A 25,732-nucleotide genomic window follows, 5' to 3' on the forward strand; every position below is an offset into this window, starting at 1 on the left:
ACAGTTTTTAATTTTTAGGTTTTTCAAATTTTTATGGATTTTCGGGTATAAGAGAAAAGTAAAACAAAACAAAAAGAAACTAGAAAAAAGTAAACTAAGCAAAGTAATACTAGACAGAAATAAACTAAGCACAAATAAACTAGACAAAAGTAAACTAGGCAAAACAAAATAAAATAAAACAGAGAGAGAGGTAGAGTGTACTCCCCAGGTGAACTTATGAGTAGAGCTATGCCTCCCCGGCAACGGCGCCAGAAAACAGTCTTGATGACCCACAAGTATAGGGGATCGCAACAGTCTTCGAGGGAAGTAAAACCCAAATTTATTGATTCGACACAAGGGGAGGTAAAGAATACTTATAAGCCTTAACAACTGAGTTGTCAATTCAGCTGCACCTGGAAAAGCACTAGTAACAGGGGTGATGTGAAAGCAGCAGTAATATGAGAGCAGTGGTAACAGTAACACAGCAGCAGTAGCAGTAATATGAGAGCAATGGCACCAGAAAATAGTTGATACTACTTCCAATGTCATGTAGAACGAGTATATGATGATGAGAGATGGACCGGGGTTCCCAGCTATCTACACTAGTGGTAACTCTCCAATAACAAGTGTTGGGTGAACAAATTACAGTTGGGCAATTGATAGGATTGAAATAGCATTAAGACAGAACATCAAGATCATTAATCATGTAGGCATGTTTCCCATATATAGTCATACGTGCTCGCAATGAGAAACTTGTACAACATCTTTTGTCCTACCAGCCGGTGGCAGCCGGGCCTCTAGGGAATCTACTGGAAATTAAGGTACTCCTTTTAATAGAGCACCGGAGCAAAGCATTAACACTCCGTGAAAACATGTGATCCTCATATCTAAGCCTTCCCCTCCAGTTGTCCCAATTTCTGTCACTTTGGGGCCTTTGGTTCCGGACATAGACATGTGCAAACAACTTGTAGATACAATCTAAGCAATAAGTATAGAGCTTAAATCTAAGATCATGCCACTTGTCGTGGTATCGTCACGGCATATGCCATAGGGTGGCTAATCGAAGTGGTTCCTGAGGGATCTCACGGCGGTATCCGGAAGCGGGTATGGGCACGAGCGACACGGCGACGTACCCAGGTTCGAGGCCCTCCGGTGGAGGTAAAACCTCTACTCCTGCTATGAGTGTATATGATGATCACACAGTACAGTGGTGCTCCTAGAGCTGTGTCCGGCTGGCCCTGAGAGGCTAAGGGAGACGATGGTCTCTCTCACAGGGCAGCTCTGTAGGTAGGTGAAAGCAATCAATGATCGATCCCCTGCACGAGAGGGGGTAGTGCGGCTTATATAGGCACCGGCACTTTACATATAAGACCCTATAGTCTACTGGCCGGCTTGGCCGGCTTCGGCTCCCGCTCCTTCCCGAGGCGGTGACGTCAGGAGTGGTTGAGCATCGTGGCCTGTCCCATCCGGCTGCCACGGTCAGCGGTATGGAGGAGGTGTCCCTGTCGCCGTCGGCCACTGTAGCCAGTACGGATCGTCGTAAGCTTCTGACGGCCTGTCCGGCGCGTGGCACTATTGCTCCACAGTGCCCCGCGCATTACGGAAGATGGAGTCAGTGTGGACTTTAGGAACCCGGATCACCAACCCGGTTCCTTCCAGTGCAAGACTCGCCAGCCTCGAGTCGGTCTGAGGTACAAACCCCAGTCGGATATGGCTTGTAGAAGCCGGCCCAGCTACAGCATTGGTGGCCGCAGCCAGGCCGACTAGGACCTAGAACCAGCCGGCTTCCGGACCAGCCGGCCACGGCGCCAGCCGGCTGCTCCACAGCCGGCCTTTGCCGCGAGCCGGCCAGTGGCCAGCCGGCTGCTCCGCGTCCATTGCCCTATCCGGGGTCTTCCCCCCGACATTAGCCCCCGAAGCTGGCAAGGTCCTGCGTTTAGAAGGACCTAGGCAGGTTTTCCTGGCTTCTCGAATATATTAGACGGCACTTGGAGGGGCCGACTGAGAATTTCCATTCAGCCGGCTGCGCCCTCATCCGGCTTGTTCATGCCGGCTGCTCCCCAGCCGGCCGCTTTTTACACTTGTACAATTTTTGCTTTCTCGCAAGATCTGACGGCGGCTCCGCCTTGCTGATGGATTTTGGCTTGAGTGGAACTTTTGGTTCGGCTCCGGCTCGCGGCGCGCCGGAGTCTCCGCCGCCTCGGGTCCTGCGCCCGACTTGACGGGTCTGACGCCTGGCCCGGCGGTCGGTTCGTCTGGTCACATCAATGTCCCTCCGGATCCGGTGCGGTAGTGGGCGACGTGGTGTGGCCGTTTCCGGTAACCGTTGTGGACGTGGGAGGAGTTACGCGCAGTTACGGCGCAGTAAATCCGGGGAGTTACGGCCCACGACCGCCACTTGGAGGCCAACCGCCCGCGGCAGGAGGCTATAAATGCCGCGGGGGAGCGCCTCGAGGCGGCCACTTGCCACTTCTTCTTCCTCGCACTCTCGCTCCCATCGCTATCCTCTGCGCGCTCGAGCTCGCCGCTGCTCCGGCGAACATCTTCCGCTGGCGAACTCCGGCGGGCGAATCTCCACCGATCCGCCGCCGCCACTCCGCCAATCCGGCGCCACGGGGCCGCGCGTCTCGACGGAGCGTCCTCAGCCGCCGCTGTCGCCGCCGCGATCGCAAGGTTCTTCCTCGCCGTTCAGCCTCTCCTGGTCATCTTCTTCCTCGACCTCGTCAATGGCGTCCCCCAGCGGATCGTGGAGGGGCTCCTACATGCAGGAGGACGACATCGAGCGCCTAGTACGCCTCCGGCGAATCCCGCAGTCGGTCATCACGCGGGTGCCCGGCGAGGAGACGGAGCCCGAGCCGAGGAACGGCGAGCGCGTCGTCTTCGGCGCGCACCTTGATCGCGGGCTGGGTCTGCCGGCCTCGCCCTTCTTCCGGCAATTCCTCGACCACTTCGGCCTTCAGCCGCACCACCTGCCGGCCAACGCGTGCGTCCTCCTGAGCTGCTTCGTAGCGTTCATGGAGGCTTACGCCGGCTTGTGGCCCGACATCGACTTCTGGAGCCGGCTCTTCTTCTTGAAGGCGCAGACCAACGACGGCCGCCTGCGAGCCTGCGGCGCCGCCTCGATCTACACCCGACCTGGTACGCCTTTCCCCAAGATCCCCACCGTCGACTCGGTGAAGAACTGGCAAATGTCATTCTTCTACGTGCGCAACGAGGGGGAGCTCGTCGACCGGATCAACCTGCCGGAGTTCAATCCGGCTCCTCCAGTCGGCCGGATCAACTGGAGCCACAACGCCCGCTCGACGGACCAGAACGCCGAGGTGAACCTGCTCTGGGATCTCCTGGCGACAGCCACCGCTGGCGGGCTGACTGCCGAAGATCTCCTCTGCACTATCGCCGAGCGCCGGGTGCTGCCGCTCCAGATGCGCACCCACAAGATCGGGCACATGTCCGGCCGGCTCGATCCGAACCGGACGTCCAAGGTGCCGCTCACCAAGGCCCAGGTGGCCAGCCGGGTGAACCACATCACCAAGGCGAACCTGGCGGAGGACTGGAGCTACGGGCTAGTGCCCTGCGACAGGAACCATCCACCGGCGCGGGTAAGCTTCGTGTTTTTGCCATTTTCCGGCTTGCGGCTGCGAGGCCGACTTCCTTTTTCTTCTGCCGACTTCCGGCTTGTCATATGCTCATGTTTTTCTGTCTTTCTAGGTTTTTGAGCGCCAGAACGCCGAGGACGGCGACCTGGCGACGAAGAGGTGGACGCCGGATCTTGTCGATCCGGCTGACCAAGCCGGCGAACACGCCGGCGACGACGACCTGCCGCAGGCGCCTGATCTAGGCGGCCAGGGGGAGCACAATCCGCCCCCTTCACCAGAGCACCAGGAGGAGGAGGAGCCGGCGACGTCCGGCACGGGGCCAATCCCCGCCGTGCCCCTGCGCACGAGGCCGCCCAGCACCACGGCGACTTCGGCGCCCAAGGGCGCGAAGAGAGCCGGCTCCACCGCCGCCGCGGAGTCGAGGGCGAAGAAGCAGCGCCGGCAGCCGCCGAAGAAGGTCCCGGAGCAAGCCGGGTGAGTTCTCTCTCTTTTTCTTGTTTGATTCCTTTTCTTCCCTTACTTTTGTGCTTATTATCTTTCTGTTTATCCGGCTAGGGCCCCTATCAAGTTTGCCCAGGGCGGCGGCTCCCGGCAAGCTCCGCGCGTTGTGTCGCCGCTTCCGCGCCAGAGGAGGGAGCAGACGCCGCAGCCTTCCTCGCGCGCACCTACGCCGCCGCCGCCTGCGACAGGGGCTTCTTCCTTCGCCGTGCCGTTGGCCTCCGCGCCAGATCGTGGCACGCGGGTCGAGCCAACGCGGCAGCCGACGCTGGACGACATGTTCCCGCGCCGGACGCCTCTTCGGACCCAGCCGGCGGGGCCGGGCGGGGCATGCCGCCTTCAACCGGAGCCGGAGCCGGCGGGGCTGCTCCTAGGACTGGCGCTGGCGGGGGCCGCGCCGCCTGCGGCCGGAGCCGGCAGCAGGCCCACCGTGGTGGAGTTGGACGAGAGTCCGGAGGCGCCCGGGCGCCGGAGACAACCGGGCCGGGCTGGGCCATCCGCTGCGCCGGAGCGGCGCCGCCGCCGCAGCCGACACCAGAGGAGCCGGCCAGGCAGGAGCCGGCAAGGGACGAGCCGGCGCGCACTGGGGACGCTGACTCGCGCGCGCTGGTGAGGACGGAGGGCCCAGCGGGCCCGTCTGAGGGCCTTCATGTGGCCAAGGGTGCCCGGTTGGTGGCTGTGCCGTCTGCCTCCGACTCCAGCTTCGGCTCGGCAGGAACCATGGAGAGGGCATGGCATCAGGCGAATTCCTGCGAGGTACTCAGCCGGGAGGGGCAGCCTGGCACGGCGCCCATGAAGATGCTTTTCTCCGGCTACCGCGCCAGCCTCAAGACCAAGGCCGCCGAGACCCTTGCCCAGCTGGCGACGCTGGAGGATGCTGAGAAGGTGTGTTTTCTTTTCTTCTGCGATTTTCTCGTCCTGGTAGCCCTCCGAGACGTGGGCCGGCTGCCTGAAGTCGGCTCAGGTTTCGTCTAAACAACTGATTCTTTCAGACGGTTGAGGAGCGGCGCACCGTCTTGTACAACCAGGTGGTGACCAGCTACCACCGGGCCAAGATCGAGCGGGCCGCCTTGGCTCGTGAGCTGGAGGCCGTCAAGGGTGAGCTCTACGCTTCTTTCGACTTGACGTCTTATTTTCTTTTTAATCTTGGTTGGCTGATATTTCCTTCCGGCCGCCCCGCAGCTGAAGCCGCCAAAGTCCCTCAGCTGGAGTCGGATCTCCGAGCCGCTCGCGCGCAGTGCGCCGAGAGCGAGGAGGCGGGCCGATCCGCCGCCGGCAAGCTCAAGCTGGCTGAGCAGGAGCTGACACGGCTGCGCCTGCTGGAGAAGAACCACATCGCCGAGCTCAACTCCCTCAGGTCGGCGGAGAAGGAGAAGGTGGATGATCTGAGCCGGCGGCTGTCGGAGGTGGAGAAGCAGCGGCTTGCGCTGCAGGAGGAGGTCACTGTCAAGTCCACGGAGCTGACGGCTACCGCCAAGCGCTGGACCGACGATTTCAGCGCGCTTGATCGCGGCTTGGCGGGTGAGTGCATCTTTATGTTCCTTCCCTTTGCCGGCTTTCGGCTGTCGACTGCCGGCTTTTGTTGGTAGCCGGCAGCCGAAACTTCTGATTTCTTCGTTATCCTCATCTTTGGGCTGGTGGCAGTCGGTTCTTGCCGGCTGCCGCCAGGCTTTTCCTTTTGGTTTAGGACTTCGAAAATTTGCATTTTTCAGCTTATTTCGGCTTTGATGGTTTCTGACTTGCTTCTTCTTCTTGCAGCGGCCTTCCCGGAGACGCAGGAGGCGGCTTTGGCAGCCGTTGGCGTCGCGCGCGATTCCAGGAGGCGGGAAACCGGCGAGGGCAGCTCGGAGTATTTCTCCATGGAGGATCATCTGGCGTCCATGGCTGCCCGCATCGAGCCCGTCACCAAGCTCGGCTGGGAGCTGCGGAAGGCGGCCGAAGAGCTGGTGCCCATCTTTGTGGCACAGGGAGGCGGCGCCGCAAGACATCTCCGGCCTCATCTCCTCGATGGAGCAGGCGCCGGACCGCTTCCTCGACTGGAAGGAGTCGGCCACGCGCGCCGGTGCCGATATGGCGCTGTCCTTCGTCCTCTCCTGGTACAACGAGGTGGACCTGGGGCAGCTTGAGTTCCGGCGAGCCGGCGTGGAGGACAAGCTCCCAGCCGACTTCAAGGCCGCCCGCCTTGCTCGGGCCAGCACCATCGCCGACTTCGTCGACAAGACGCTCTTCGTCGCGGACCCGAACCCTCCTCCATCCGATGGAGAATACATGGATGACGAGGAGGCGGAAGATGTGCCTGAGGGCGACCCGGCCGCCGGCTCCACTGATGCCCCTCCGGCTTAGATTTCCTGCTTTTCAGCTGTTCCTTTGCAAGACAGTTTATTAAATCCCCGGGATGCCGGGTGCAGATGTAAGACAATATTATTATCCTTTTATTAAGTCACACTTTAGTGTGTTTGTTAATCATTTGTGTGCCGAGTTGCTCTCTTTCGACTCGTTCGCTTTTTCCCATCCGCCCCACTCTTTGGCTGTGCCCTTGCCGGTCGTACGTCCGACTTGCGGTCCGTCGCCGGATCAAGAGCGGGCCGCTGGGTGAGGCCGACAGTATTTCAGTCGAACGAGCTGAATTCGGCAATCCGGCACTTTTGTGAAAAGTTGCAAGTCAACTCGCTTTTACTCTTTCTCTTAGTCGTTTTTCGCGTGCCGGCTCCCTAGGCCTTACTCCCGCCAGCCGGACAGCCGGGTTGCGGTCTGTAGCTGGATCGGAAGCCGGCTGTCGGAAACCGGATCACGTTACTGAGCCGGCCGCGTGAGAGGGTTCAAGCCAATTGGCGAAACAAGGTAAAATACGCGAAGAACTTGTCGGAAACGGCGCTCTTGGCGCGAGCTTTTTCATAACTCACAAAAGGGATACAAGGGATACATACATTCCTGCTCTCATGTGTAAAATGGGCGGAGTAACCTGACATTCCAGGGACGCTTAGTCTCCTCGTCAGCCTTGTCCGGCTTGTTTTTCTTAGCCTCTTGGGCATCTATGAGATAGTAGGAATCATTGCCTACTGCCTTGCTCACGATGAAGGGACCCTCCCATGGGGATGATAGTTTATGCTGTCCGGCTGTCCTCTGGATCAGTCGGAGCACTAGGTCTCCTTCTCGGAATGCTAAGGGCTGGACCTTCCGGCTGTGATAGCGTCGGAGGCTTTGCTGGTAGATGGTAGATCTAGACTCAGCCAGCAGCCGGGCCTCTTCGACCAGGTCGACTCCATCTTCGCGAGCTTCTTTGGCTTCGGCTTCTGTGTAGAGCTTGATCCTTGGCGCGTCGTGCTCGATATCAGTCGGCAGGACGGCTTCGGCCCCGTATACGAGGAAAAATGGTGTGAAGCCGACTGAGCGATTTGTCGTTGTGCGCAGGCTCCACAGCACATTGGGCAATTCTTCAATCCAGCAGCCGGCTGCTCGCTCGAGCGGCTCCACCAGCCGGGGCCGGATGCCGGCTAGGACTAAGCCGTTAGCCTTTTCCACTTGTCCGTTGGACTCTGGGTGTGCCACAGAAGATAGGGCCATCCGGATCCCCATTTCCCCGCAATAGCGAGAGAAGATGCCTTGGGAGAAGTTGGTGCCGGTGTCGGTGATGATGGTGTGGGGGTAGCCGAATCTCACAATGATTTCCTTGAGGAATGTGACGGCTGTGGACCCGTCCAGTTTCTTGATTGGCTTGGCTTCGATCCACTTGGTGAATTTATCAATCATCACCAAGAGATGTGTCATTCCGCCTCGCGCTGTTCTGAATGGGCCCACCATATCCAAGCCCCATACGGCAAATGGCCATGTGATGGGGATGGTTTTCAAGGCGGAAGCCGGCTGGTGTCTTTGCTTTGAGAAGCGCTGACAGCCGTTGCACTTCTTCACCAAATCTTCTGCGTCTCTGAGCGCAGTCGGCCAGTAAAAGCCGTGCCGGAAGGCTTTGGCCACTATGGCTCTGGATGAGGCGTGATGTCCGCACTCTCCTTGATGGATTTCCCGTAGGAGTTCAATCCCTTCAGCCGGCTCGACGCACCGCTGGAACACCCCACTTACGCTGCGTTTGTACAGCTGGTGGTTGATGATGGTATAGGCCTTGGCCCTTCTCTCAATCTGCCTGGCATGGACTCTATCATCAGGCAGCACACCGTCGGTGAGGTAGGAGAGGAATTCTTGTGCCCATGAAGGTACGCATCTTATCTCGAATACGGTGACTAACAGGGCCTCCTGCGTGGGAGCTTCCGGATTCGACTGCATGGTCGCCGGGTTCGGCTTGCTAGCCGGCGGGTTCGGCTTGCTAGCCCCCGAGTTTGGCGATGAAGCCCCCGGGTTGGACTGAAGAGTCCCCGGGTTCGGCATGCTAGCCGGCGGGTTCGGCTTGTTAGCCCCCGACTTGGGCGATGAAGCCCCCGGGTTCGGCTGAGCAGCCCCCGGGTCAGCCGGCACGAATATTGAATCCGAGTCCGGTGACGGTGTGATGGACGGCTTCTTGAGAACCGCCAAGGCGACACCCGGCGGGATGGCTTGCCGGGTTGAGCCAATCTTTGATAAGGTATCAGCCGCTTCGTTGTTTGCTCGTGGCACATGGTGGAATTCGCAGCCGTCGAAGAAGCCGGATAGCTGCTGGACATGGAAGCGGTACGAGGCCATATTGGCGTCCTTCGCGTCCCAGTCGCCAGATGCTTGCTGTATGACCAAGTCGGAGTCGCCGAAGCAAAGTATGCGACGCACGCCAATCTCCTTGGCCAGCTTCAGCCCATGAATGAGCGCTTCATACTCCGCCACATTGTTGGATGCGGCGAAGTGGATCTGCAGGACGTAGTCCAGCCGGTCTCCCTTGGGAGAGGTGATGACGATGCCGGCTCCCAAACCGTTGCGCATCTTCGAGCCGTCGAAGTGCATCTTCCAATGTGTGGAATCCGGCACAGGCGGCGAGTGCGCATCTCAGCCCGATCGACGAAGAAGTCCGCCAGGATCTGCGACTTGATGGCTGTGCGTGGCTCGTAGAGGATAGTGTGGGCGGCTAGCTCCAGGGCCCACTTGGCAACCCGGCCGTTGGCATCCTTGCTGCCGATGATTTCCGCCAAAGGCGCTGTGGCAACCACCCTGATAGGATGTTCTTGAAAGTAATGCTTGAGCTTCTTGGCCGCCATGTACACGCCGTAGGTGACCTTCTGGTAGTGGGGGTAGTTTTGCTTCGACTGGGAGAGCACTTCGCTGAGGTAATAGGCGGGCGCTGGACCAGCTTCTCTCTGTTTCGGCTTCTTTGCGCTCCACCACCAGGACAACGCTAACCACTCGGTTGGTGGCTGCGATGTACAACAGCATCGGCTCCATTGAAGCCGGCGTTGCAAGGATTGGCGCAGTTGAGAGCACGCGCTTTAAGTCACGGAAGGCTTCGTCCGCCTGCGGTGACCAGACGAATTTGTCCGCCTTCTTCATTAGTTGATACAGGGGCAGTGCCTTCTCTCCCAGCCGGCTGATGAAGCGACTCAAGGAGGCCAGGCAGCCAGCAAACTTCTGGACGTCCTTGAGGCACTGCGGCAGTTCCATCTTCTCCAGGGCACTGATCTTGTCCGGGTTGGCTTCAATCCCTCGCTGAGAGACGAGGTAGCCGAGGAGCTGGCCAGACGGCACGCCGAATGTGCACTTGGCCGGGTTGAGCTTCATCCGAAATCTTCTCAGATTGGTGAAGGTTTCTCTCAGGTCGTCAAGGAGGGTAGGCGTCTCCTTGGTTTTTACAACGACATCATCCACATATGCGTGAACATTTCTGCCGATTTGATCCTGCAAACACTTTTGCATGCACCTTTGGTAGGTGGCGCCTGCATTTTTCAAGCCGAATGGCATAGTCGTGTAGCAGTAAGCCCCGTACGGGGTAATGAACGAAGTCTTTATTTGATCAGCCGGATTCAAAGGAATCTGGTGGTAGCCTGAATAGGCATCTAGAAAAGACAACAATTCACAGCCGGCGATCGAGTCTATGACTTGATCTATGCGCGGCAGGGGAAAGGGATCCTTTGGGCACGCCTTGTTCAGGCTGGTGTAGTCGATACACATGCGCCAGGAGCCGTTCTTCTTCAACACCAGGACCGGGTTCGCCAACCAGTCCGGGTGCAGCACTTCCATGATGAAGCCGGCAGCTAGGAGCCGGGCGATTTCTTCACCGATGGCCTTCCTTCGTTCTTCGGCGAAGCGCCTGAGAGGCTGCTTCACCGGCTTGGCTTCGGGCCGGACGTGGAGGTGGTGCTCAGCCAACTCCCTCGGCACACCCGGCATGTCTCTTGGAGTCCATGCGAAGATGTCCCGATTCTCACGGAGGAAGCTGGTGAGCTCGCTTTCCTATTTCTTGTTCAAGCCGGCGCCGATGGTGACGAACTTGTCCGGCTGCGCCGGGTCCAGCAGGATCTTCTTGGTGTGGTCGGCCGGCTGGAAGTGAGTCGTCCCAGCCGGGTTGCCTGCAGCCGGCATGTCTGTCTGCGCGGCTTTGGCGAGGGCAACGGCGTCGTGGATGAGCTGCTTCTCGGTGGCGATGACCAGCGTCTGGGCCATCTTGGAGCTCTGCGTGGCGCAGTCCATGGAGCGGCGATAGTCGCCGGCTACGGTGATGACCCCCTTGGGGCCAGGCAGCTTCATCTTTAGGTACCCATAGTGGGGCACCGCCATGAACTTGGTCAGGGCCGGCCTGCCCAGGAGCGCGTGGTAGGGACTCACGAGGTCCACCACCTCGAACTCGATTCTTTCGGTGCGGAAGTGATCCGGCTGCCCGAACATCACCTCCAGCGTGATCCGGCCGATCGGCTGGCAGCAATGGCCTGGCACGATGCCGTGGAAGACGGTGGGGGTGGGGCGCAACTCGGCCTCCTGGATGCCCAGCTTGCGGGCGGTGTCGCGGTAGAGGATGTTGATGCTGCTGCCGCCGTCGATGAGGACGCGCGAAAAACGCACGCTGCGCCGGGTTGTGCCGATGGTGGGGTCGAGGACCATGGCGTAGCTGCCCGGCCGGCAGGACAGCCGGTGTGTCGCGGCGATCAAAAGTGATGGCCTGCTCGACCGGTTTAGGTATCTTGGGGGACCGGCGGCGGTATGACCGCGTTGACCTCGAGGGAACGGCGCTCTTGGCTCGTCCTGTCCTCGGGCTCGGAGGTGAAGATGATGTAAGTGGCGTCTTCGGCCAGATATCGGCCGCCATGGTGCACTTGGTTAGCCTCGTGGTGCTCGAGGTTGGCGTTCTCTGCGTCGGCTTGGCCACCCGGCCCGCCGGCTGGTGGGGGCGGGGGTGGAGGCGGTAGAGGTTCACCGCTTGTCAGCCGCTTCATGAAGTGGCAGTCGCGGGTGGTGTGGTTGGAGGGGTTCTTGCCGCTGTGGTACTTGCACGGCGAGTCGAGCATCTGCTCGAAGGTGTACTTCGGCTTCCACTGCCGGTCTGTTTGCTTCTGGCGGCGGCTGCCGCCTGCCGCGTTGTCTGCCACGGCGGCTACGTGGGCGGAGCCGTACCGGCGGTCCGGCTGGTCGCTGTGACGCTTGCCGCGGTAGTTGTCCCGCCGGCTGCCATGCGAGCCGCCCTCGGCCGGCTTGTGCTCGGCCGGCCTGTTGTTGTCCCGTCTTGCTGGAGCCGGTGAAATATCAGCCGGCGCCTTGCCGGCTTCCTCTGCCAGCGCGTACTTGTCGGCGATGGCCATCAAGGCGGCCATCGACTTGGGGTCACTGCGGCGCAACTTGTGCCACAGCATGGTGTTGGGCCGACAGCCTCCCATGAAGAAGCTGATGGCCTGGATCTCGTGCACGCCCTCGCAGGAGTTGCGCATCTCGCACCAACGCGTCAGGTACGCGCGATCCGTCTCGTCGGGGCCCTGCTTGCACATCTCGAGCTGCTGGGGGCGACCCGGCCGGCGATAGGTGCCGGTGAAGTTGCTGATGAAGGCCGCTTCGAAGTCGAGCCAGCCGTTTATGCTGCCGGCTGGCAAGTTGTTGAGCCATGTGCGGGCGGAGCCGACCAGCATCAGGGGGGAGTAGCGCACGGCCCAGCGCTTGTTGCCTTTGGCGATGCCGACTGCGGTGGAGTAGTCCTGCAGCCAGTCCTCCGGCTTGGCGGTGCCGTCGTACTTGGGGGTGTCGCGGGGGAGCGTGAAGCCTTCGAGTGTGGGCTCGTTGGCGATGCGGGGCCCGAAGCACTTTGGGCCGGCTGGAGCTTCTTCTTCCGCAATGAGGGATTCGACCAGCCGGTCGAGGCGATCTCGGGCGTCGGCGGGCTCGATGCGCGGGCCCAGCCGGGAGTGTGCCGGCTGGCGTGCGCCGCTTGTTTCTGGAGCCGGCCGGTGATGACGGCGGGGCCCGGAGTCTTGCTCCTGGTTCCGGCTTGGAGGGGGCCGGCTGCGGCCGCTGCCGCTCGGCTGGTGGCTTGGCCGGCCCGAGCTGTGCGTGGCCCGGGAGTCATGGCGTCGGCTTGGTCCTGGGGAGGCGGACTCGGCCGTGTCCCTGGCGCCTTCCCTGTCGTTGCTCGCAGCTCCACGAGCATGAGAGGCTGCAGGGGCGTTGACATGCCCGGGGTCGGCGATCCGCACTGTTGGCTGCGTTAAGCGGCTCGATCCTGCCCGCACAGTGCAGCGGCGTAACTCTTCGCCTTCGAGGCGGCTCAGCTCTTCTGCGGCGGCTTCGGCCGCGCGCATGTTCTTGTCGGGGGTGTTGTAGACGGGGAGCTCCACGGATAGAGCCGGCGAAGGAGCGCCGTCGCGTTCAATCTCAGCGCCAAGGTCGCGGCCCCTGCGGCGGACATGGCCGGCTGCGCAGCTCGTCGCCGCACAGGTGAGGCCGTGGGCGCGGTTGTACTCGCGGCTGGGTGATCTCCATCGGCGCTTAGCAGCAGCCAGTTCTTCGGTTTGCTTGAGGAGGAGCTGGCGGTGCGCCTCCAAGTCCGCCTCGACGGCGGTGGGATCTCCGCCGGGCGTGAGCGGGGTGCTCGGCTTTGCCGGACTGCGTCCAGCCGGGACGGTGGTGGTGGCGCTTTCGGGCCCGAGCCGGAGGCGTTGGGGTCGATGTTGCGCTCCAAGCCGGGGCCGCGGGTGCGCGGGTTCTTCTCGGGGAGCTCCTCGCCAGCCATCATGACTTGCACGACGGCGGGGCTGGCGGGAGCGCTGCTGCCGGCTCGCGGAGGAGGGCTAGCGCAGCGCAGCACCTGCCGCGGGTAGCGCGGCGGTGCGACGGTGGCGACGTAAACGTCGAAGCCGCCGAAGGAGATGACGCTGCCGTCGGCTGGGAAGGGCCGGTCAGCGAAGCAGCCAGCGTTGTCGGCGCGCAGGCGAGGGGCCGAATCTCCAGATCAAGCCTGAAGCGACTCGCTCGCCGGTGGTGATGGTGAGGCCCGTCCGGATGAAGACACCGGCCGAGGATGCTGAGGGCCCCACGGTGGGCGCCAAATGTCGTGGTATCGTCACGGCATATGCCATAGGGTGGCTAATCGAAGTGGTTCCTGAGGGATCTCACGGCGGTATCCGGAAGCGGGTATGGGCACGAGCGACACGGCGACGTACCCAGGTTCGAGGCCCTCCGGTGGAGGTAAAACCTCTACTCCTGCTATGAGTGTATATGATGATCACACGATGCGGTGGTGCTCCTAGAGCTGTGTCCGGCTGGCCCTGAGAGGCTAAGGGAGACGATGGTCTCTCTCACAGGGCAGCTCTGTAGGTAGGTGAAAGCAATCAATGATCGATCCCCTGCACGAGAGGGGGTAGTGCGGCTTATATAGGCACCGGCACTTTACATATAAGACCCTATAGTCTACTGGCCGGCTTGGCCGGCTTCGGCTCCCGCTCCTTCCCGAGGCGGTGACGTCAGGAGTGGTTGAGCATCGTGGCCTGTCCCATCCGGCTGCCACGGTCAGCGGTATGGAGGAGGTGTCCCTGTCGCCGTCGGCCACTGTAGCCAGTACGGATCGTCGTAAGCTTCTGACGGCCTGTCCGGCGCGTGGCACTATTGCTCCACAGTGCCCCGCGCATTACGGAAGATGGAGTCAGTGTGGACTTTAGGAACCCGGATCACCAACCCGGTTCCTTCCAGTGCAAGACTCGCCAGCCTCGAGTCGGTCTGAGGTACAAACCCCAGTCGGATATGGCTTGTAGAAGCCGGCCCAGCTACAGCATTGGTGGCCGCAGCCAGGCCGACTAGGACCTAGAACCAGCCGGCTTCCGGACCAGCCGGCCACGGCGCCAGCCGGCTGCTCCTCAGCCGGCCTTTGCCGCGAGCCGGCCAGTGGCCAGCCGGCTGCTCCGCGTCCATTGCCCTATCCGGGGTCTTCCCCCCGACACCACTCGGGCCCTAGTGACAAGCATTAAACACAACAAGATTGCAGCAACAATAACTTCATAAACTTTGTAGATAGACAATCATAACGTAACAATCCATCGGATCCCAACAAACACAACACCGATTACATCAGATGAATCTCAATCATGTAAGGCAGCTCATGAGATCATTGTATTGAAGTACATGGGAGAGATGATACCAACTAGCTACAGCTAGAACCCGTAGTCCATGGGGGAACTACTCACGGAGCATGATGGAGGCGGTGGCGTCGATGGAGATGGCTTCCGGGGGCACTTCCCCGTCCCGGCAGGGTGCCGAAACAGAGACTTCTGTCCCCCGAATTGGAGTTTCGCGATGGCGGCGGCGCCCCTGGAGTCTTTCTGGAGTTTCGTCAATTGGTATCGCGTTTTTAGGTCGAAAGGGCTTATATAGGCGAAGAGACGGAGTCGGAGGGTGCCTGGGCCCCCCTCACAGTAGGCCGGCGCGGCCAGGCCTGGGGCCGCGCCGCCATGTTGTGTGGTGGCCCCCTGGCCCCTCTCCGACTCTCCTTCGGTGTTCTGGATGCTTCCGGGAAAAATAAGATGTTGGGTCTTCGTTTCGTCGAATTCCGAGAATATTGCCCGAACAGCCTTTCTGGAACCAAAAACAGCAGAAAACAGGAACTGGCACTTCGGCATCTTGTTAATAGGTTAGTTCCGGAAAATGCATAAAAACATTATAAAGTGCAAGCAAAACATGTAAGTATTGTCATAAAACAAGCATGGAACATCAGAAATTATAGGTACGTTGGAGACGTATCAAGCATTTCCCGATTCCAACCATATAACAATTTAACGAAGAAGATTTAACCTTCGCCATGAATACTATGAGTAAAGCCTAAGGACATATTTGTCCATATGCAACAGCGGAGCGTGTCTCTCTCCCACACGATGAATGCTAGGATCCATTTTATTCAAACAAAAACAAACAGACGCTCCAAGCAAAGTACATAAGATGTGACTGAATAAAAATATAGTTTCACGGGAGGAACCTGATGATGTTGTCGATGAAGAAGGGGATGCCTTGGGCATCCCCAAGCTTAGACGCTTGAGTCTTCTTAAAATATGCAGGGGTGAACCACCGGGGAATCCCCAAGCTTAGAGCTTTCACTCCTCTTGATCTTAGTATATCATACTCCTCTCTTGACCCTTGAAAACTTCCTTCACACCAAACTTCAAGCAAACTCATTGGAGGGTTAGTGCATAATCAAAAATTCACATGTTCAGAGGTGACACAATCATTATTAATACTTATGGACATTGCACAAAGCTACTGGACATTAATGGATCAAAGAAATTCATCCAACATAGCAAAAGAGGCAATGCGAAATAAAAGGCAGAATCTGTCAAAAACAGAACAGTCCGTAAAGACGAACCTGGAAGGGGCACTTAACTTGCTCAAACGGAAAAACTCAAAACTAATGAAAGTTGCGTACATATCTGAGGATCACACACATAAATTTGCAGATTTTTTTGATTTTTATACAGAGACTTCTGCGCGAATTCGTGACAGACAGCAATGCTGTTTCTGTGCAGCAATCCAAATCTAGCATCAACTTTACCATAGAGACTTTACTTGGCACAAAAACATGATAAGGAGAGGTTGCTACAGTAGTAAACAACTTCCAAGACTCAAATATAAAACAAAGTACTGTAGTAAAAACATGGGTTGTCTCCCATAAGCGCTTTTCTTTAACGCCTTTCAGCTAGGCGCAGAAAGTGTATATCAAGTATTATCAAAATATGAAGCATCAACATAGGTGTTGGGAGTTTTCTCAACTATGCATTTTATCTTATCTATGTGAGTTTCAGAGGCTCCCTTTTCATTATTCTTAGGTTTGCTATCCTCGTCAAACAAATTTTCAGGGACAAGCCAACCATAATTAGTTTCTAGAGAATCGCTCATTCCTAGGAGCTTACAAGGTATTGTTGTCTTAATCTCCCCACAATCATTAACATTATTAGTGTGCCTTACTCTCTCAATGTCCATCTTTTCAAGGATACTAACAAAATTGGTATAAGAGCCAAGCATATTGTATTTAATAAAGACCTTTCTAGCCTCTCTTGCTACACCACCAAATTCTTTGAGAAGGGTTTCTAAAACAAAATCTTTCTTTTCCCCTTCTTCCATATCACCAAGTGTGAGAAACATGTGTTGGATTATAGAATTGAGATTAACAAATTTAGTTTCCAACATGCGAACTAAAGAAGCAGCTGCAATTTCATAAGTAGGAGCAAGTTCTACCAAGTGTCTATCTTCAAAATCTTCAACTTTACTAACATGAGTGAAAAAAATCTTCTATATTATCTCTTCCAATGATAGACCCGCGTCCTACCGGTATGTCTTTTAGAGTGTACTTAGGAGGAAACATGATGAAATAAACAAAAGGTAAACAAAGTAAATGCAAGTAACTAATTTTTGTGTTTTTGATATAGAGTGCAAGACAGTAAATAAAGTAAAGCTAGCAACTAATTTTTTTGTGTTTTGTTTAGGTGCAGCAAACAAAGTAGTAAATAAAATAAAGCAAGACAAAAACAAAGTAAAGAGATTGGATTGTGGAGACTCCCCTTGCAGCGTGTCTTGATCTCCCCGGCAACGGCGCCAGAAAAAGAGCTTGATGCGTGCAGTTGACACACGTCCGTTGGGAACCCCAAGAGGAAGGTGTGATGCAGACAGTAGCAAGTTTTCCCGCAGAAAGAAACCAAGGTTTATCGAACTAGGAGGAGCCAAGAAGCACGTTGAAGGTTGATGGCGGCGGGATGTAGTGCGGCGCAACACCAGGGATTCCGGCGCCAACGTGGAACCTGCACAACACAACCAAAGTACTTTGCCCCGACGAAACAGTGAGGTTGTCAATCTCACCGGCTTGCTGTAACAAAGGATTAATTGTATTGTGTGGAAGATGATTGTTTGCAGAAAACAGTAAAGAACAATTGCAGTAGATTGTATGCGATGTAAAGAATAGGACCGGGGTCCACAGTTCACTAGAGGTGTCTCTCCCATAAGATAAATAGCATGTTGGGTGAACAAATTACAGTCGGGCAATGACAAATAGAGAGGGCATGACAATGCACATACATGATATGATAAATATAGTGAGATTTAATTGGGCATTACGACAAAGTACATAGACCGCTATCCAGCATGCATCTATGCCTAAAAAGTCCACCTTCAGGTTATCATCCGAACCCCTTCCGGTATTAAGTTGCAAACAACAGACAATTGCATTAAGTATGGTGCGTAATGTAATCAACAACTACATCCTTGGACATAGCATCAATGTTTTATCCCTAGTGGCAACAAAGACATCCACAACCTTAGAACTTTTACATCACTTGTCCCAGATTTAATGGAGGCATGAACCCACTATCGAGCATAAATACTCCCTCTTGGAGTTAAGAGCAAAAACTTGGCCAGAGCCTCTACTAATAACGGAGAGCATGCAAGATCATAAACAACACATAGGTAATAGATTGATAATTAACATAACATAGTATTCTCTATCCATCGGATCCTGACAAACACAACATATAGTATTACAGATAGATGATCTTGATCATGTTAGGCAGCTCACAAGATCCAACAATGAAGCACATAAGGAGAAGACGACCATCTAGCTACTGCTATGGACCCATAGTCCAGGGGTGAACTACTCACTCATCACTCCGGAGGTGACCATGGCGGTGAAGAGTCCTCCGGGAGATGATTCCCCTCTCCGATAGGGTGCCGGAGGCGATCTCCTGAATCCCCCGAGATGGGATTGGCGGCGGCGGCGTCTCTGGAAGGTTTTCCGTATCGTGGCTCTCGGTACTGGGGGTTTCGCGACGGAGGCTTTAAGTAGGCGGAAGGGCAGGTCAAAGGGCGTCACGGGGGCCCCACACGCTAGGGCCGCGCGAGCCCCCTCTAGGCCGCGCTGCCATAGTGTGGCGGCGCCCCGTGGCCCCACTTCGTCTCCCCTCCGGTCTTCTGGAAGCTTCGTCTAAAAATAGGCCCCTGGGCGTTGATTTCGTCCAATTCCGAGAATATTTCCTTACTAGGATTTCTGAAACCAAAAACAGCAGAAAACAGCAACTGGCTCTTCGGCATCTTGTTAATAGGTTAGTGCCGGAAAATGCATAATAACGACATATAATGTGTATAAAACATGTAGATATCATCAATAATGTGGCATGGAACATAAGAAATTATAGATACGTTTGGGACGTATCAACGCCATTTGTGCGAGATCGTTTGCCTCGGTATTTTGCGACCTTGGGATCCAATTGAAGTTTATGTACCTGACCTGTGCCATCAGCTCACGGCATTGCATCCATAATGGGAAGAGTGTTGTATTCCTCCGTGAGTTGGGAAATCACCAATTTGGAGTCTCCAAAAAGTTCCACTGCTTCTGCCCCGGCTTCCAATAGCAACTCCATTCCCTTGCAAGGGGTAGGTAGCCTGATGGAGAAGGAATATGTTGCCCCCCGGGGCGACACGAGTAGAACGCCGATGCCGCAACCATCATCACAAACCGATCCATCGAAAAACATAGCCCATGCACGCACAGACAGTGCTGCTATATCAGTGTTGATTCGTTCAGCGATGAGATCGGCCAACGCCTGTCCCTTGACTGCTTTCGCAGGCTGATACCGGATATCAAATTCCGATAATGCAAACATCCATTTACCGAGTCGGCCTTTCAACACAGGAGCCGACAGCATATGTTTGATGACATCTGATTTGCATATGATGATAATTTCTGCTGACAGCAGATGTGATGAAGCTTGGTGCAGGTGAAAAATAAGCAGAGGCACAACTTCTCGATCTCAGGGTACCTAGTTTCTGCATCCAACATCCTTCTGCTGAGGTAGAAAACCACTTTCTCCAGACCATCATAAACTTGCACCACCACTGAGGCGATGGAAGTGTCAGCAACTGACAAGTAAATGTAGAATGGCCTGTCTTGCTGGGGCGGAACCAACACAGGTGGCTTCGTTAGATACTCCTTAATCTCGTCAAATGCTTGCTGTTGCTCTGCCCCCCAGCAAAACTCCTCATCAGATTTAATTTTTACCAACCCCATGAACGGCTTAATTCGTCCTGACAGATTGGAGATGAACCTTCTGACGAAATTGATTTTGCCGATGAGACACTGGAGTTCCTTCTTCGTGGTAGGTGGCTTCATTGCCCGCACTGACTCCTGACTTTTCAGGCCGATCTCAATTCCTCGTTCATGAACCAAGAAACCCAAGAACTGACCGGCTGTTACACCAAAAGCACACTTCTTTGGATTCATTCTTAGTCCGAACTTTCTAGTTCGGTCCAGGACGTGTCGCAAATCTTCCAAGTGTCCTTCCACTGAAATAGACTTGACTACCACGTCATCAATGTAAATCTCCACCAACTTGCCGATCAGATCATGGAAGATGTAATTCATGGCTCTTTGGTATGTTGTGCCGGCATTTTTCAGTCCAAATGTCATGACCACATATTCAAATAAGCCCACCGAGCCTGGTACTCTGAATGCAGTCTTGTGTATATCTTCTGGAGCCATAAAAATTTGGTTGTAACTGGCATTACCATCCATGAAACTTAAAACCTTATGACCAGCAGCTGCATTGATCAATGTCTCTGCTGCCGGCATTGGGTACTCATCCTTTGGAGTGGCTCTATTGAGATCCCGAAAATCTATGGCGACGCGCCATCGGCCGTTCTTTTTCTCTACAGGTACGATGCTAGAAATCCACTCAGCATACCTGCATGGCCTGATGAACCCGGCGTTCAACATTTTCTCGATCTCTTTCTTGACTTCTTCTAAGATTTCGGCCTTCATCTGACGTGCTCGCTGCTGGAACGGCCGAAATCCTTTCTTCAGAGGGAGCTGATGCTCAATGATGCTCCTGTCTAACCCAGGCATCTCTGTGTAATCCCATGCAAAGCAATCTGGGTACTCTTTCAACAAGGCTATCATCAGGCCCCTCAGTTGCGGATCCAACTTTTTGCTGATAAATGTTGGTCGTGGCTTATCCCCAGGACCAATGTCAATCTCTTCTAGCTCATCAGCCGATGTAAACCCATATCCTAGCTTTTCGTCGCCTGCTAGATCGATGCTGAACACAGGCGAAACATATGGTGAGGATAATTTGGGCCGATTGCTGGAATCGGCCTCCTTTTTCATTGCATTGCTCAATGAGGGTTTACAACTTATTGCTTCTCTATGACGACTACGTGACATGCTTGAGGTGAGATCATTGCTTTTTATTTTTTGGGGCCGATCGCAGGGATCGGCCTTGCCACGTACGTCCATTGACTTTAGTCTTGCTACTCTGTCAGGCCGGTGGATAAGACCAGCCTCACCCCATTTTTTGAAGCTTCGATGCGCTCACAGCCGTCCAAACTGATTCCAGAGATTGGCTCTTGGTCGTCTGCATCCCAAATATTCATGCCAGCTAATGAGATCTCGATCGAGTCATCTGCATGAACGACCTCCACCTCATCTCCATCCCACTGTATCAGGCATTGGTGCATTGTAGATGGAATGCATCAGTTAGCGTGAATCCAATCCCTCCCTAGCAGGACAGCGTAGGTGCTTTTGCTGTCGACGATGAAGAATGACGTAGGGATGGTTTTTCGGCCCACGGTTAGATCCACGTTCAGAATGCCTTGTCCTTCCGATGCTTGGCCGTTGAAATCGCTTAGTGTGACGTTGGTCTTGATCAGATCTGCGTTAGAGCGTCCCAAACGCCGTAGCATGGAGTATGGCATTATATTGACTGCCGCTCCCGTGTCAACCAACATCTTGTTGACAGGCTGCCCATTGATATAACCTCTTAGGTACAGGGCCTTCAAATGCCTGTAGCCCTTCTCTCGTGGCTTTTCAAAGATAACCAGCCGTGGACCGCAGTCAAACTGTGCTACTGGCACTTCTTCAGTTCTTGGAGCACAAAACTCTGACGGAAGTATGAACACCATGTTTGTGCCAGCCGATGCCTTCGCATCGGCTTTTGCTTGTTTGGCGCGCCATTCTTTATTTGGCGGATGTATCTCCGTCTCCAAAGTCTGCTGAATTTTCACGGCCAGATCAGGCCGCGCTTTCCTCAACGTGTACAGGTACTGCGCTTCGGCTTCCTCCAAGTTACGTAGCCTCTGAACCCTACGCTTTTGGGAGTGACTGAGTCCGTCAGGGCACCACCTTGGCCGGTGGTACCTATCTTCTTCTTCATCTTCTGACTCCTCGAAGTCTTCCTCTCGAGATGACTCAGCTCGTCGGTTCTGAGGTGGAAGAGGCCCTAGACGCTTGAACACTGAAACCTCACTTGCGCCCTTCTTCTGCTGTCTACATTCCGGGCAGTTGTCGATTGTAGGCAATCGGCTCATTCCTGAGTCCCAGCAGTGCTTAAAGAAGGGACAATCCCAGTGTCTGTCCATGTCTTCCTGCTCTCTTGGCTTCTCCTTAGCGCAGTGCTCATATCTTTCGTCGTTGCTATCATACCGACGATATTTTCTGCTGTCAACATCAGACCGATGATATCTTTTGTCATCCATGTCGTACCACCGACGTCAGTCGTACTGATGCTCATATTTGTTCAGGAGATGCGCGGAGAGCGGTCGTTGGTACCGCACGTTTCTTACTTGTTCCTCGGTGAGGTACCGTCTATCATCATATCGGGGCCGGTCGCTTGGATCGGCCTCCTCCTTATCTTCGCCACGGGAGTGACTGATGTCTTCTTTATCCTTGCCATGGAGGTCTACAGGCCCTGCCATGTTAACCTCGAATGAGAAACCTGGCTCGCACCCCGTGGAGTGATTGAGTTCCACCATGTTAACACCAGGAAACGGGTGCGTGTCTACTTTCATGGCAAACTGACCGAGGATCAGACGGCCCTGTTCTATCGCCATTTGGATCTGCCGACGCAACTCTTTGCAGTCATTGGTGGCATGGGTGAACGAGTGATGCCACTTGCAGTACGGTCTCCCATTCATTTCTTGCGCCGTAGGGATTTTATGGCCTTCGGGTAACTTCAGCTGTTTTTCCTTAAGCAGTAAATCGAATATCTGCTCAGTTTTGCTTATATCAAAGTCAAACCCTTTTGCAGGCCCTTGTTGTTTCACCCATTTGTAGGACACGGGAGCTGCCCCCCCAAGCCCATTCAGCCACGGCGACTTCCTGATCTTCTGCAAAGTCTTCAACTTCTTCTGCCTCGACCAGGCCTATCGGGCGCTTGAACTTATCTTGGTACAATTCTGGGTGGCGCTGTTCATATAATGTTAATTTCTGAACCATGTGTGCCAGTGAATTGTATTCCACTTGGAAAGCCAGATCTTTGATCGGTGCTGCGAGGCCTACCACTGCCAGATCGACTGCTTCTTTCTCAGTTAAACGAACCGAATAACATCGGTTCTTGACAGTCCTGAAACGCTGAATGTAATCAGACACCATCTCTCCCCCTTCTGCCGCACCTGCGTCAGATCGGCAATGCCAGCCTCGGTAGCTTCTGAGTGATATTGTACATGAAACTGTTCTTCCAGTTGCTTCCATGTCCGGACTAAATCTGGTGGCAATGAGGTGTACCACCCAAAAGCTGGTCCTGTGAGAGACTGTGCAAAGAACCTTACACGTAACGGGTCTGATGCCGAAATCATGCCCAACTGTGCCAAATATCGGCTCACATGCTCAATTGAGCTAGACCCTTCTAATCCACTGAACTTTGAGAACTCACGGAGCCGATACTTGGGCGGCAGCGGAATCAGATCATATTCGTTGGGATACGACTTGGAATAGCCGATTGTTCTCCTCTTTGGCAGGATACCGAACTGGTCTCTCAAGATTGTACTGATTTGTTCCATGGTATGAGCTGCAGGGGTTGAGCTTTCATGACTCGTTCCGGTGGCATATTTAGCTAGCCACGCCTGCTTATCGGCATCTGCTCCAGAAATCCCTCCTGCTCCAGAAATCCCTCCTGCTGTAATCTGGTTCGTGCGCGCCCAATTATTGCAGTCCGGCACGTATGTGCACACGTATCCATGTGGGATCTCTTTAGGTGGCTCATACAGGGATTGGTAATCGCCAGGATCACCTCCAACCTTGTAGACGACGTATGCCGGTGAACCCTGTGGCTCTGGAGCTGCAAGCGTGAAGGGCAGTTGTGGTCTGGTGTGGAACGGTGCCTCTCCTGGGTGAGTTCCTAGGGCAGGCCCTGACGGGGAATACTGATGCTTCATGATTTCCTGAACCACTCGCACCGCAATACGCTCCAAAGTGTTCGATCACCAGGCTCTCAGAATGACGGTGTAGAGAATGAGCCACCATATAATTAACTTCCTGGCGCAGAGCTCTGGTGCGCTCCTCCGAAGGGAGAGACAGATCTACTCCATCGAGCACGCCTTCAGGTGTGAATCCTTTGAACCTAATGCCATGTGTACGGGTCCTTTCGAAAGAGCCGATGAGATCGGCTTCGAAGAGAGCCTTAAGCTCATCATATTTCTTCTTGTGATCCTCAGGCAGATCTTCATACTTGACTGGTTCGTCCGACATCTCAGCTGCAGATGTTGACGTGGTTGCTGCAGAGGGTCCTACCGGGCGTGCCAGAATGTGTTGCCTGCCAAAACCCACCGGCGAGCAGTGACGAGCAACACGGAGAGCCGGGAGGCTCCCAGGACTGCTGGTGGGCCCTGGTCCCTCGGGCGACGGCCCGCAATGCTCTGGCACACGTCCTGACGGTCGCAAGGGCGTGCCACCTGACCTATTCCTGGTCAGGAAGGTGTTGGATTGCTTCGATTAGTTTCCTGCATGGCAGACACGTAAACATTAAATGCGAGCCCGATCGGCTCTCAGGTTGCCCTGTGAATCGGCTCAAAGAGCCGATTGCCCCATGGTTCACGTTGGATTTACGATGACATGGGGATCCTGCTTGATCAATACAAAGTTAAATCAATCTACGACAGTTTAGGGTTTTCACCGCATAACTGGAACATCCTACACGTAGTTGAGCCTAGCAGATACGAAAGATGATGGAAAACTAGTCCTAAAAGAGGCCTAAAACCAACATGAAGTCAATTCCCGGAACAATCCCTTCTAGGACTAGCAAACCATGCCTCACGCACTACCGGATCGTTCAACCCGTTTGCAAGGCCTAACCATGCGGATATCAAACTAATCCTTGGAGAACAAGGAACAACTATAACAGATCGGATCTACTAAATAAAGAACAAGCAAGATGCTGCCCTTACACCCAAAATAGGTGCAAAGGCAGCTAGATATTGAGGGGCAGCGTAGCTAAGCAAGCATATCATAAAAGCATTGACATCAGCCGCAAAACATCTATGATAAAGGTGTTGCTCGCCATCAAAAAGGCTTCAGCACGAGCAACACCAGCAACGAATAAAACTAATACTGCCTAGATCGCAAGATGCGATCTAGGCAGCATGTTGCTTACCCGGAAGAAACCCTCGAAACAAGGGGTGGCGATGCGCCTAGATTGGTTTGTTGTGAACGTGGTCGTCCTCCTTTCTCAATAACCCTAGGTACATATTTATAGTCCGGGGACTTTCTATCTTTGGAATAAACCTAGTCGTATACGACCAAACTCTATCTCTTAATTCTAAACTAAGATGCGATCTACCATAATGTACAGATACACGGGCAATCTAGCCCAAATTCTCGCACGAGGCAGATTCATAAACGCTTCAAGTGCACATCTTCCAAGCCCATCTCAATCACGGCCCATCTTCTGATTTGGCCAAAATCTGGTGATAACACATCTGCCAATGGATTCAGCATGGTTCACCAGGCACTTGAAGTCGGTGGCACGGAGCTTCTTGTTGTAGAAGGGGCACCTGTAAATGCCTCGAGCAAAGTGGCCATCGTAATGGCTGAACTGTAGCCTCCTGAGGACGTGATGAGTCTTGGTGTGGAAGGACTCATCGTCGTTGTCGACGTCGCTGCTCTGCACCTGTCACGTAGCACCAACGATCATGCAAAAAAACATGGAGTCAATTGCAACGATGATGGAACTAAAAGTGAACAAAAGATCATGCATGATAATATGGACACGAGAAAAAAATGTAGCCTCAGTTACATTGGACACACTTATATCCAGGATTTCAGTGAGTGAACCAAAGATCATGCACAACAAATTTGTACACATCAATTGTTCACTGACCAAACCCTGAATCAATTTGTGCTCAAATATTCATCATCATCGGCACAAATTAACCAGATGGGATTGATTACTCACATAAGCTAACCGAATCTTAAACAAAAGCAAATCACAAACACTAATAACGCAAGATCTAGAACTAGGAACAGACGAACCCTA

The 25,732-nt window shown here is 54.7% G+C and overlaps 1 protein-coding gene across 1 annotated transcript in view; it reads left to right on the plus strand.

The window, feature by feature from the left end:
• Positions 1–4,584: 4,584 nt before the first annotated feature.
• The window catches only part of LOC127334867 (uncharacterized), a 29,148-nt gene continuing 8,000 nt past the window's right edge, over positions 4,585–25,732 (plus strand). The window contains exons 1-4 of the mRNA XM_051361405.2: positions 4,585–4,958; positions 5,066–5,171; positions 5,256–5,594; positions 5,832–5,974. Coding sequence (XP_051217365.2) covers positions 4,794–4,958; positions 5,066–5,171; positions 5,256–5,594; positions 5,832–5,974 — 753 coding nt within the window. The 5' untranslated portion in view covers positions 4,585–4,793. The remainder of the gene's footprint in view (positions 4,959–5,065; positions 5,172–5,255; positions 5,595–5,831; positions 5,975–25,732) is intronic.

Source organism: Lolium perenne, chromosome 2 (assembly GCF_019359855.2).
Source record: "Lolium perenne isolate Kyuss_39 chromosome 2, Kyuss_2.0, whole genome shotgun sequence".
In the NCBI taxonomy this organism is placed as follows: Eukaryota; Viridiplantae; Streptophyta; class Magnoliopsida; order Poales; family Poaceae; genus Lolium; species Lolium perenne.